At 36.1% G+C, this 14514-nt stretch overlaps 1 protein-coding gene across 12 annotated transcripts in view; it reads left to right on the plus strand.

The window, feature by feature from the left end:
* Nucleotides 1-14514, plus strand: part of LRBA (LPS responsive beige-like anchor protein) — a 746530-nt gene that overhangs the window by 203716 nt on the left and 528300 nt on the right. For all 12 annotated transcript variants that reach the window (XM_055550583.1, XM_055550584.1, XM_055550586.1 and 9 more), the window contains exons 32-33: nt 7048-7126; nt 9119-9252. In XM_055550583.1, the coding sequence (XP_055406558.1) occupies nt 7048-7126; nt 9119-9252 (213 nt within the window). The remainder of the gene's footprint in view (nt 1-7047; nt 7127-9118; nt 9253-14514) is intronic.

The raw sequence follows: 14514 nt of genomic DNA on the forward strand, positions 1-14514 counted from the left end.
CCTATTCATTAAGATAGATTCTATTCAATTTGTTAGTTTTTTATGGAATGATAGTTCGCTCTCTCTTGAGCAGGGTGGTGAGTATGGCAAGAAGGTCAGCAAGAAACTATAATCTTAATAAAAAGAAAAGTCAACTCTAATTATCAATGGAAGGGGAAGAAAATGTGTTGTGGAAAAGAGAGATTCACTCTGGATAAGTTCATCTTGTAGGAGTATGCTCACTCTGAGAGCTGCTGCTAAGTTGCTTCAGTCATGTCTGACTCTTTGCGACCCCAGAGATGGCAGCCCACCAGGCTCCCCCATCCCAGGGATTCTCCAGGCAAGAACACTGGAATGGGTTGCCATTTCCTTTTCCAATGCATGAAAGTGAAAAGTGAAAGTGAAGTCGCTCAGTCATGTCCGACCCTCAGGGACCCCATGAACTGCAGCCTACCAGGCTCCTTCGTCCATGGGATTTTCCAGGCAAGAGTACTGGAGTGGGGTGCCATTGCCTTCTCTACACTCTGAGAGCTAGGCTGGATAATTATCCAGAGGGTAACTGGGAAGATTGCGGAAGTACTCGCTCTCCAATAAAACAGTCCACATTTCCCAGTGCTTCTGTTTGGCTGAGACCTGTAATCAGAACTGCTAATTATTGATCAAATTCTGCCTAAAGACCAGTCATGTTTCTCAGAAGGTCACGTTATCCCAGATCTTTACTATTTCTTAATTAGTTAAATCTACAAAATCCCTGATTAGAGCCTGGCTTTGTTTATCTATAGCCAGAATTAACTTTGCCTTAGTTGAATGAGCAAGCTGAATCAAAGTGCCTGGATAAGTTGAAGTAATCCAGGAAATCTTGGGAATGGTGTGAGGCTGTGGAGGACAGTGGCTAGATTTACCAAATGTTTTTGGCTCTTTGTTTTTTATACCAATCTGATAAATAAAACTGTTGGCAATCCACTTTTTATAGCAATGAAATCTGGGATTGGGTTCTAGATTTTTCAAAAGAATTTACCTTTCATCTTAAGTTTGTATGGGGGAATTTGTAAAGGTACTTCATTTTATAAGCTTCATCTCATTTAAGTTACCTGTGCTTAATGTCACATGAATAATCATTGAAAAATTTGGGTGTCTATTCAGCCTCAAGTACAGACGAAAGGGAAACATGATAACTTCCTTTCAATATTTTAAAGGTGGTTCTAGAATAGAAGAGTAGGAAGGGAAACTGTCACTTATTGTATGTTTACTGTGGTATAGGTTCTAAGTACTTTAATCCTTGAAATAATTCTGTGACGTGAGTATCACTGTTAATTTTTTAGATGAGGTAAGTAAAGCACAGAGAGCTTAAGTAACTTTGCCCAAGGTCACACAGCAAGTGACAGAATCCTTTCTGTTTTCCCTAAACATTTATTCTATAACCTCTTAAGGGTAGTTGTTATCAAACAAACTGACCTTTTATTGATAGAGCTAGGATTCAATTTGAAAATGCTTTGGTTGTGGGTGGCTGATGAGTGGAATCGTAAAGAACAAGATTCCAATAAAAATACTCAAAAGATCAGAACAGTCAATTATGTTTCCTGTCAATTGGAAAAAATATATTCAATTTTATTAATAATCAAAGAGGTGGAAATTACTTTTTCTTTCTTTAGGGCAATTGGGCAATTTGATAGTGTATTAAAGTGAAAGTCACTCAGTTGTGTCCAACTCTTTGCAACCACTTGGACTGTAGCCTTCAAGGCTCCTCTGTCCATGGAATTCTTCAGGCAAGAATACTGGAGTAGGTAGCCTATCCCTTTCTCCAGGGAATCTTCCTGACCCAGAGATCAAATGGGGGTCTTCTGCTTTATAGATGGATTCTTTACCAGCTGAACTACCAGGGAAGCCAGTGTGTATCAACAATTAAACTTGGGGCTTATTGACTTTAGGAAGTTACTTCAAGGATATAAAGGAGTGCATATAGATTTATATAAGCACATACAAAACATTGTTTATTGTAAAATATTGGGAACAACCAAATGAGTGTCCCTGAATTTGAGTTGATCTGATATTTCCTCTTGATTAAAATAATTATATTTCTCTGCTAGAGCTGTTCTGGGACAGAGAAGGAAAGAATCTGATCATATGGTGCACAATTTTGATTTGTTAAAATGGTTAAAATGCTTGACAGTGACCACTTTCATCACTTGATTAAAGTATAGCTGCCAGGTTTCTATATTGTAGAGTTGTAATTAATAAGTGTTTTGTCGAGATATACTTTGAAATTCTTTAAATATCCTATTTTCCAGATTGTTAATTTTATCAGCAGTCAGTTTTATCAGCATGGCTTCATGGCTTCCTGTTTTATTGGACATATTATAATCAGTTGCTGTTGTTATTTTCATGCTCAGATTGTCTTCATCTTGGTAGGTGTGAGTCCCTTTAAGCTGGCCCCTTTGCCACTGTGACATATCCTGTCATTCCTTGGACGTTTCCTTGCCTTCTAGAAAACAAAAGTAGATGTTTCAAATTCATTTTGTGCTTTTCTTCCACAGATACTAAGTCAACTGTTTCTGCTTTGTCTATATAGTGGGGTATAGTACTTACAAGCCAGGGTGCATACAGTTAGGTGTTAGATGCTTGCAGGTCCTCTCAGTGGTCAGGTTAGGGAGCGTACTATATAGATATGTATGTTAATGAGAGTATATGTTTTATATACAGGCATACCTTGGAGACCACTGCAATATAGTGACTATCACAAAGTCAGTCACATGAATTTTTTGTTTCCCAGTGCATATAAAAGTTATTTACACTATCCTGTAGCATTATGTCTAAAAATACCATGTGTATACCTTAATTTAAAAATAACTTATTATTAAAAATGCTAACCATAACTGAAGCCTTCAGTCATAATGCTGCTGCTAAGTCACTTCAGTTGTGTCTGACTCTGTATGACCCCATAGACGGCAGCCTACCAGGCTCCCCCGTCCCTGGGATTCTCCAGGCAAGAACACTGGAGTGGGTTGCCATTTCCTTCTCCAATGTGTGAAAGTGAAAAGTGAAAGTAAAGTCACTCAGTCATGTCCGACTCTTCGCGGTCCCGTGGACTGCAGCCCACCAGGCTCCTCTGTCCTTGGGATTTTCCAGGCAAGAGTGCTGGAGTGGGGTGCCATTGCCTTCTCCATCAGTCATAATAGTTTTACAATAATAACATCAAAGATCACTGATCACAGATCACCATAATAAATATAATAATAAAAAGAAAAAGTTTGAAATATGAGAATCACCAAAATGTGGATGTTTAGATGTGATGTGAGCAAGTATCATTGGAAAAATGGTGTCCATACACTTGCTTGATGCAGAGTTGCCACAGATCTTCAATTTGTAAAAAGCACAGTTTGTAAAAGAATGCAGTTATTGTGCTTCACTTTATTGTGGTTTTCAGATACAGTGTGGTTTAGAAATTTTTCTGAAAATTAAAAAAAAATTTTTTTTAACAGATTGAAAGTATGTTGTAACTCTCTGATGTCAAATGGATTTTTATGCACTGGGAAACCAAAAAATTTGTGTGACTTGCTTTGTTGTGATATTTACTTTATTGCCGTGGTATGGAATTGAACCCAAAATATCTCCAAGGTATACGTGTCCTCAGATGATATGCTTATATTTTACAAGTGTTTCTCCTCTAGTTTATATAATCTTGAGGTTGTAGATTGTCAAAAGAGTGAATTCAGAGAGTTACTGCATTCCTCCTCCTTTAGTCATTTACCAAATTACAGACTCAATTCTGTTGCTTTCCTGATTTTATCCAGTTTTCTCACAATTAGGTCTCAACTTCTAGTTCACTACTTGTTAAGATACCTTTGTAAAATTCATTGATTTAAGAGATGTTATCATGTGGGAGAATGTGCATCTTACCAAGATGAAATAGATTGTTATGGAAAATAATTCTTACTTAGAGATTTCTTAAATTCTGTTTCTTTTAAATTTTGTTATGGAAAATAATTCTTACTTAGAGATTTCTTCAATTCTGTTTCTTTTAAAATAAGCCCACGATTCCTATCTTTTCTCTGATGACTTTATCTAAAGTCTGTATCAGTGTCCTCCAATCAAGATCCTAGTAATAAACCTTTGTTTGAATAAATTAATTCAGTGAGGGAGAATGTAGACAATGAGGAAACTTGGGACATCTCCGGGAAAACGATTTATTAAAGGATTTGAGTTTGTATGTAAGTGTAGAGAACAGAGTCCGGAAGGATATGTTTCCAAACTGCCGCTAGTGGCTGCCTTTGGAAAAGGACTGGGACTAGGAGGGCTTGTACAGAACGTTTCTGAATTTAAAAATCAGGATGTATCCATGCATTGGGTAAATAAAATAATTGGAAAAAAAATGATAATTTGAGGTCAGGGTTATGGAAGTGGGCCTTTCTTCTGAATTAGGTACTGTCAGGAAGCATGGGTAATTCTATGATTTTAGATATCCTAATTAAGTCTTATCTAGAATCATGGAAGACTTGACAGAGCCTAAAGCTCTAGTTAGTAAAGAAATAGCAGTCTTTCATTTTAGAATTTGGGATGTTTGACCATCTTTGTTATTTGCCTGGAGTTCATGTTTTGGTCTTTTGGGACATGATTACGGAGTGGTATTTTATGTTGGTTCATCATAGTCATGGCATGGCATTGTTTGATGTTGCTGTTTTATGAAATTGTTCATAGTCAGCAAAAGAAGACCATGGCCTAGTTGTAGGTTCTAAAGCCAGCGCTTAACCACCCCAGGGCCTAGTTGACATTACAGCCAGCTCCCCAGTGTCAAAGAGGCTGCTTTTCTACCTTCTCACCTATTTCTACCATCTTTCTTTCTGCATGCTAGATGGAAATTTCTTCTTCTATTTCTCTCTTACCTTTCTGTCCACACCACTTTGTCTACTTTAGGTGTTTCTAGTGTGCCCACGTCTGAAGTTTTAAGAATGGATCAAAAGCAGCAGACCTCTGATAGTGCATCCTGATAGATTCCAGAATTCTTCAAGCCTCCCTTCCCTCCTTGTGTGTAAGCTTTGCATCTTTGTTTCATTTGCTTCAATATGTCAGCTGCCTTTCTTGGTCTGTCCCTCTATAGAATTGTGATGGGATTTCAGTCTGCTCTAATACTAACTTGGCGTCCTTTGAAGACACTGTTTCTAGAAATGGAAATTTCACTTCCTGGACTGCCAATGCAAGCAAAATATGTGGGTCTCCTGCACGCGTCCCCTCCGTGTTGTTAGGATACCTCCCGGTGGAGTCGCAGTGACTCTTGTGACCCTTGTGTTGGAGAGTGGCATTGAACACCGCGTTTGTCCTCTCTCCTCCTTTCACCCTATTATCAATCTTAGAAAATGACCCTTCTGTTTCTTCAGGTCTTCTTCCTAGCTTAAATTAAATGCTTTTCTATCTCATGTATTCTGATTCTTAAATGGGAACTTTATTTTTCCCCTGCTTTTGTGAACTTTTTAGAACTCTTCAAGCCGCAGTAAATTACCATCCAAATTAGTCTTTTGGACTTTTTCAAACTTCCTATATCGTGTATTGTTCATTCTTTGACTCTCTCAGAGTTAATTTCATGGTATTTATTTTTCTCTTGCCAAGTAAAATTTATAAGCACAGTTATTTCTGGAAAACATAAAGAAGTTAGCTCTGTGTAGGGCAGGATAGTGTGAACAGTTTGTACTCTTAAGAGGGTGAGTTGGCCATTGAACAATACAGATAAACAAAAATAAGGATATCTGGGAGTGTTCATTGGAGAGCACAATTAGATCACACGATCAAAATTAACTTTATATAGTAGTTTGAACAAAGATAGGGATATGAAATTATAGGAAATGGAGAGGAAATTATATACCATATGGGAAGAATGACCTACTAAAATCTGGGAGATGGTTTGATTAAGGGAATGATTTTTGCAACTATAAGTTGAGAACCTTCTATTGTGTTACTTTATCTAGGTGTTTGAGAGAGATGGATGAAAAAGATGAGATCTCTGCTTTCAAAAAGATTAGTATACGAGGGAAAAGGACATTTAAAAAATCAGTTGAAATATAGTATGACAAATAGAACATTAAGTTATGTCCTAATTATAGTGAGGACACCCAGGAGGGAGTCTATGCTCTGTTGGCATCACTTAAGAAAGATTTCTCAGTTGATCATTGCATAATGTTTGCTGAACTAGACTCAGAAGCGTTTAAAGTATAGAGCAGAAGTTATTTAGTGACTGCATACAGACAGTTGTCATGGTAGTGAGGCATACCTATTTAAGCTAAATTTGGAATTAGTGGTTTCTCCTTTTTGCTTCAGTTTTAAGAAGTTTCTACTTGTGTATGTCCTTTGCTGTTTGATGTTGAACTGAATGAATCATGATCCCAATTGAGTGATTCAGAATTTTCTGTTATTTCTTCAGCTGATGGTCGCAAAGACTCCTTTATGTGAGAATTATATATTAAATGATTCAAGAAAAACCTTGTTAATTGGTAGATTTTAATGTTATCCAAATTATGTTGTTGTTTAGTCTGTAAGTCATGTCTAGTTCTCTTATAACACCATGGATTGTAGCCTGCCAGGATCCTCTGTCCATGGGATTTCCCAGGCAAGAATACTGGAGAGTGTTGCTGTTTCCTCTCCAAGGGATCTTCCCTACCCAGGGATCAAACCCACATCTCCAGCATTGCAGGCAGATTCTTTACCAATGAGCCACGAGGAAAGTCCCATCAAATTATAATAGGCATTAAAAATGTATGGGTGTGTGCATGCTCAGTCATGTTGGACTCTTTGCGACCCCATGGACTGTAGCCCTCCAGACTCGTTTGTCCATGTGATTTTCCAGGCAAGAATACTGGAGTGGGTTGCCATTTCCTACTCCAGGGGATCTTCCTGATGCAGGGATTGAACCCGCATTTCTTGTGTCTCCTGCATTGGCAGGCAGGTTCTTTACTAACTGTGCTATCTGGCAAAATGCACCTGGAAAAATGCAATATAGTATTTTTTTTGCTGATTTGGTATCAAGATACCTTTTTTGTTTGAATTCTTGTTCATCCCATAAATGATTATTTTCTCTTATAGGTGGTAGATCATCTAATGCAAAATTACCTGCAGTTCCAACAGTTGGTTCAGTTCCACAAGACCAAGTTTCAAATATGAGGTATTCACGCTATTAATTTGGATATTTGTGATTTATTCCTTTTGATAACTCTTAAAATATCTAGCTATAATTTTTTTTTAATTACTTTTTAAAAAAAGATGACATTTAGAGGCTTGGGAATATTTTAGAATTTCTTTCTGAAAGAAGATGAGGTGTAAAAGATTCCTGAGAATTAGCTATTTGGGATCAATAAATGCTGAATGGATAACAAATATTTAATTTCACAGGTAGTTAGTAACTAATGGCTTACGTTTCATATGATTATAGATTGAACATTTGGAATTCATTGTTATTCTTCCCTAGAAATGCTGAAATAAGTTTATGTTGATATTGAATTATAGGTAGATTTTTACTGTCTGTTATCTTGTCTAGTTAGGAATATGTGTTTCAAGTTCTAATTTAGAAGGCTGTGAATATATTTCACCACTAGAGCCTTTGTGGCTAGAGTCCTTGATATATGCCTTACCACAATTGGAAAATGCATAGCATTTTACAAATCAGGTACTTGGGTGCTACAAGTGTAGACTCATAGTTATGGTATCATCCAGGGATAAGAGGCTCCATGAGATCAATAGAGAGAAATAGTATTATGTGAAACACCTGGGAAGAGGTGGTTGTTGACCACAGAAGTTTCCAGCAGCTTACCTGCTGATAATTTCAGTAGCATCTCTTGTTGCCAGTATAAATAGGAGTACTCTTTATAGGAACAGTAAATAAGTAGTGACTATGTGTATACATGTTTGGTTCATAGTTAGAAAATGAAATTCCTGAAATGCAGGGAACTTTTTTTTTTTAACTCATTCAGTTCAGTTGCTCAGTCGTGTCTGACTCTTTGCGACCCCATGAACCACAGCATGCCAGGCCTCCCTGTCTATCACCAATTCCCGGAGTTCACCCAAACTCATGTCCATTGAGTCGGTGATACCATCCAACCATCTCATCCTCTGTCGCCCCCTTCTCCTCCCGCCCTCAATCTTTCCCAGTATCAGGGTCTTTTCAAATGAGTCGGCTCTTCCCATCAGGTGGCCAAAGTACTGGAGTTTCAGCTTCAACATCAGTCCTTCCAGTGAACACTCAGGACTGATCTCCTTTAGGATGGACTGGTTGGATCTCCTTGCAGTCCAGGGGACTCTCAAGGGTCTTCTCCAACACCACAGTTCAAAAGCATCAATTCTTTGGCACTCAGCTTTCTTTATAGTCCAACTCTCACATCCATACATGACTACTGGAAAAACCATAGCCTTGACCAGATGGATCTTGTTGAGAAAGTAATGTCTCTCCTTTTTAATATGCTGTCTAGATTGGTCATTTAACTCATTAAATATGTATATATGTATATAGTTGGATATGGATCCAACCAAGTGCAGATTGAAAATATTGAAAAAAAATTTCTAGAGAGTTCCAAAAAGCCAAACTTGAATTTGCCTCACGTTGGCAACTATGTATGTGTATGTGTGCGGATATGTATCTATCTGTCTGTCTATATATATGTATAGTCATGGTCAATAGAAAATTAGATAAAAGATTGATAAAATTTAATAAAAATTTGAAAAAAAATTTTCCATAAAGTTGCAAAAAGCAAAACTTGAATTTGCCTCACATTGGCAACTATTTATTTATGTATGGACACATGTGAATATGAATGCATGTATATATGCATGGTCATGGTCAATAGAAAATCTGATAGAAGGTTGTTAAATTTTGATAATAAAGTTTTTTTGGTTATCATGGGGCCAAAATCAAGCTCTCTCTACTAGCCAGTGAAGACTTCTAATAAGAGCTGATGTTTGGAATGTTTGTTCTCTAGGTTGTGTGTGTGGACTAGGGGTGGCAATGTGCAATAGGATAAAAATGGATATTCCAGGCAGAGGAATGATGTACATAGCAATAATGAGTCATTAGATGATTTTCAGTTTTTCACATAATTTTACATTTTTATGTAAACTCACTTTAAAAATTAATCAACAATAATTAATAACATCTTTCCATTAGCATTACAGAGAGGCTCGAACATGCTTTGGAAAAGGCAGCTCCTCTTCTGCGAGAGATATTTGTAGATTTTGCACCTTTTCTTTCTCGGACACTTTTGGGTAGCCATGGACAGGAACTGCTTATAGAAGGAACAAGTAAGTTGTTTTCCTTTCTTTATGTATGTATTTAAATCTCAGGGTTTAAAACTGAAATGAATAATAAAAGAATCATGAGGTTTTAATGTTTTCGGCCTTTGACAAGGCTTCTCATGGAGTCTGTACATATCTTTTAAAGAATGTGGCATGGCTGGTATTCTAATCTGTTCAAGGTTTTTTTAATCACTGATTTGAATGAGATTTGTATTCAGCAGGTTTCTTACTGTGTGTTTTTGGGAACAATAAAAGAAAACGTATTGAATGCAAAAAGTAAGAAATGTTTAATACGTTAAAATTAACCATGAAAATTGAGAATTCGAGAGACTAATGTTAACAGCAATAAGTGGTGTATTTTTCCTGAGATTTTACCTGAATTTGAGATCTATATATCTGAGATCTATATAAAAAACAGTGTATTGCCACATGTTATGAAATTGAAGAATGCATTTTTAGTCTTTACTAGTGGAGTTCTGTTTTATGAATAAGGAGAAAAAGCAATAGTATTTTCTCTATCTTGTTTGTATCATACCTAGATTACTTGATCTTTTCTAGATAGATATCTTGTCAAACCTAGATAGTATGGAGAAGTAAATTGCTGTGCAGATTGGAAACCATCCATTTTTGGAATGGATAGAGAGGTATTGGGGCTTTTCTTTTCTCTTTTTAAAGCATGAAGCGCTTGTCAGATTAAGTGTTTTCTAATATTCAAGAAGTTAACTCAACCAAGTGGAAGTTGACTTACCGTGAATTTCTCAGACAGTAGAAATCAGATCAATAGAGATCAACTTTGCAAACAATTAGATTTATTATTTGAGCTTAACAGACTGACTTCAAAACACCCATCTTCATTCCCATAACTAACATTTTATAAAGGAGAAGCTAGAGGACCTTCATCAATGATAAGGTCAAATTAATCTTTTCATTCAAAAGTGTTTGTAGTATGTGTTCACTAAATTTGGCTTGTCTGTATCCAGGTTTGATGTTTTATGGATAAGACATATGTTCTTGTAAAGCTGAAAAATCATGGGAAAGCACAATTATCTGTACTCTACTATCTTTAAATATCAACTTACAGCTTTAGTTATCATGACTTTTTGTTGGGCAATCAGTTACTAGGTTATCTATGGAATTTCTTAAAACTTGTGGAAAAAAAAACCCCTCTTTTTATAGTAATAAGGATATAATGATAATGAAAGTTATAGATAGTTTAACAGTTCAAGATATCCTTATCTGAGTGTTAACTATGGGATATCAGCACTTTATTTGGCTCTTAAAACATCTATCTATAAGAAATAGTCATTAGCTAATGTAATAATTTCATCATCATCCGTGCTGTAAATATGTATTGAGTTGGTGATGATTGATATCATTTCTATATAGTCAAGGAGTAGCATTGAATTTATGTGGGAAAAAAGTTCAAATTTTAGAAACATTGAACCAAATTTGGGATAGAAATTTACTCTATCTGATGAAGGATATAATTATTTAGCCAAGGACTGTTTAACCTAATGAAGTAATAAAATTTGAAAGGAAGTGAATTGATACATTGAAGGAATTCACCCTAATTTATGCTTCATATATCAAACTTTTATTCTATTAAAGTGGTATGACAACTTGTTAATTACATTTCATTTTATAATGCTAAAATGAATGTATTAATTATAGCCTTTCAATATAGCAATACATTTTTGCTATTTAGTTGATCTTTGAATTTTATAATAGACCCAGCACAATAGGATCTTCTTAGATACTATGCTATGCTATACTATGCTAAATCACTTCAGTCGTGTCCAACTCTGTGTGACCCCATAGATGGCAGCCCACCAGGCTCCCCCGTCCCTGGGATTCTCCAGGCAAGAATACTGGAGTGGGTTGCCATTTCCCTCTCCAGTGCATGAAAGTGAAAAGTGTAAGTGAAGTCACTCAGTTGTATCCGACTCGTAGCGACCCCATGGACTGTGGCCTACCAGGCTCCTCTGTTCAAGGGATTTTCCAGGCAGGAGTACTGGAGTGGGGTGCCATTGCCTTTTCCGTCTTAGATACTCAGAAGTATTAAACTTGACAATTCTAGATCCTTGAACAAAATTTAATTTAGAATCAATTTGTTATTGATAAATTCTGATAATATGATAAAAGGAAGATGATGTGCTTTTGATCATCTATAAAAAATAACTTGATCATTGCCTACTCACTGGAGTGTGTTCATAAAAATAACGAATAGATCTAAGAGTTTTATATAGCAAATAGATTTTAAGTTGTGAGGAATCCTTTGGGTGGTAGTTTTATGCACTGTAAAACAGAAAAGTTTTGAGGGAGAGGTTATTGAAGCATAATTCTGTTGAAAAAGTTTTGAACTAAAAAAGTCAGTAGAAGGGATATCTCTGGTGGTCCAGCAGTTAAGACTCCATGCTTCCACTGCAGAGTTTGATCCCGGGTTGGAGAAGTAAGATCCCACATGCTGTGTGGTGCGGCCATAAAAAAAAAAAAAAGAAAAAAAGGGCAGGCGCCTTCAGTCCCTGTTGGTCACTAGCTGTGTGACCAGGTACTTGAAACCTTATTACTTTAAAATTTTTAAATTATTTTAATTAATAATTTTTAATAAACATTAAAAATATTTACAAAGTATGAGTTGCAATATTTATAAAGTTACTATTGCTGACTACCCAGACCATCTTTGTTTTGCCATAACTGTTAAATCCACCTCATTTTGTTTTCCTTTAGTCTTTAAAACAACCACAGACATCATGTAATTTCACCTCTAAATAATTAATAATTCATGTAAAAAAGATACTTTCTCACATAATCATAATTGCTTCTCTTATACCTAATAATATTAATAGTAATTCTGTAATGTCCTTTAATACTCAGCCCATGTTCATCTTTATTTAAAAAGATATTTTTATATAATTGATTTTCTTCCAGTTAAGATCCAAAAAAATCATTTTTTTCATTTGATATGTCTCTTAAATCCATGCTAATGTCAAATAGTTTCCCAGTATTCCTTGGTTTTCATGTTATTGACTTGTTGAAGAAATAGGGTTGGTGGTTCTGTAGGATGTTAACATATTTTGGGACTCTGTGGCTATTCTTGCTGATGTCATTTAACAGTTTATCTAGTCTGTGTGTTTTCTGATGGCTTGAAGTTTAATTAGATGTGATAATTCATGTTATAGCATGCCTAGAGTCACATATCTTCTGATTGGCTCAATTTTAGTAGTATTAACCCCCCTTTTCAAGTAGTTATAACCCTTTGTAAGAATTGATGTTTTATTACTTTTATTGTTTTTAAAGATGTCTTCTGAAAACAAAAAGATGATTACTAAACAATAAAAACCCAAGAATATTAGAACTGCTCCCAGCATCAGAGTGAACTAGGAAACCAAATCTTGGATCACTCTCTGTTTTCTTACTATGTTGCCAAAGTATTGCATTGTGTTTTAAGAAGATATAAACTTGTTTTCTCAATTGGATTAAAAGCTGGTATTTGGGGAGGGCAAAAATATCTTAGGTATCCACCGTACATCTGGGGCTTCCCCTGTGGCTCAGCTGGTAAAGAGGTCACCTGCATTGTGGGAGACCTGGGTTTGATCCCTGATTGGGAAGATCCTCTGGAGTAGGGAAAGGCTACCCACTCCAGTATTCTGGGCTGGAGAATTCCATGGACCATTGTCCATGGGGTTGCAAAGAGCTGGACAGGACTGAGTTGACTTGCTCTTTCACAGTACATCTGTATAGTTTATTTTTAGGATTAAAATTTCATGAGGTCACAATTAAGAAAAAATGGTATGAAATGCTATTTAGGCTCTTCAAAAATTATTGAGAAATATTGGTATAAAAGAAGTCTGTGGATACCAGCTTTGTGTCTTTATTTTTAGCTTTCACTGAATATAGTTAGTTAAGTCAGAATTTTCTGTTTTCTGTCCATAATGGTGAGGTGAAAAAAAATTGATAGGAGAAGACATTTTATAAGTACTGGACCATCTGTAGCTGAATTTGAAGAGCTAGGGAACAGTATTCATAATTTTTATCAAACTCAAGACTTCATTAGTACACAGTATATTTCTGTGGACAAAAAGGAAATTGATTTTCTCAGCATCGTGTCATTCAACAGGAACAGTTTAATTCTGCAAAATTCATACGCTGTTTTGTGACAAAAACCTGGATTATCTCATTTTGCTAAAAAGGCCTGTGACAGTGTTCATGCACTGTTGATGATTGTGCACTGCAGCTTGCTTGGTGCATTTCTAAGTGAATAGCTACTGAAGTAGGTTTGTACACAAGGACGATCAGAAGGAAACATTCATGTAGAAGTGAAAAAATTCAATTGATTGATCATTCTAAATGGCGTTTATAATCTAAAGATGAAAATATTTTGGAATTCAAGAGGAGAGAAAGTGACCTGGCAAAATTCAGCCTTCCTGCTGCTGCTGCTGCTAAGTTGCTTCAGTTGTGTCCGACCCTCAGTGACCCCATGGACTGCAGCCCACCAGGCTCCTCCGTCCATGGGATTTTCCAGGCAAGATTAGTGGAGTGGCTTGTCAACCTTTCCTGCTGCTGCTGCTAAGTCGCTTCAGTCGTGTCCGATCCTCAGTGACCCCATGGACTGCAGCCCACCAGGCTCCTCCGTCCATGGGATTTTCCAGGCAAAAGAAAGAGTACTGGAGTGTCAACCTTCCTAGACTATTGCATTTGACAGTGTTAGTTCAAAAAGGAGGGCCAACGGAAACAAAAGATAAAACATATTACTTAAATGTAGGGGAAAAAAGGACCAGAATTAATAATCAAGTTGCATCTATTAGAAGTTTATTTGAAATTTAGAATTAATATTTATAAGATGAATATCATATTTACAGATTCATGGGCAACATTTAATTGTATCCAAATTATAGGCAAGTACTTTCAAAACCTGGAAAACGGGGAAAACCTGATTTTATGCCTAAATTATTATTAAAACTTCTAGTAATGTTTATGCCATTCCTTTATATTTGTGTAGATTAAAGTGACTTACGATAAATAAAGGAAAAAACTGGGTTCTTACGTTCCAAATGGCAAATGGTCATACCTGTTTTTCATGGTATACATGAGAGTTTAGATATCTCAGTGGGTTCAGATACTGATAGCTTAATATCTGATAATTCATTTAATGTTTCTGAGTTAGTAAGGAAAACAATGGTAATAGAGGTGGAGAAACTGCAGTGGTCTTTGGTCATGAAACACCCAAAGAGTATAAAACTCTTGGCTTTGGTATTCTTAATTTGTCTT

The sequence above is a fragment of the Bubalus kerabau genome, chromosome 16, assembly GCF_029407905.1.
Source record: "Bubalus kerabau isolate K-KA32 ecotype Philippines breed swamp buffalo chromosome 16, PCC_UOA_SB_1v2, whole genome shotgun sequence".
NCBI classification, from domain to species: domain Eukaryota; kingdom Metazoa; phylum Chordata; class Mammalia; order Artiodactyla; family Bovidae; genus Bubalus; species Bubalus kerabau.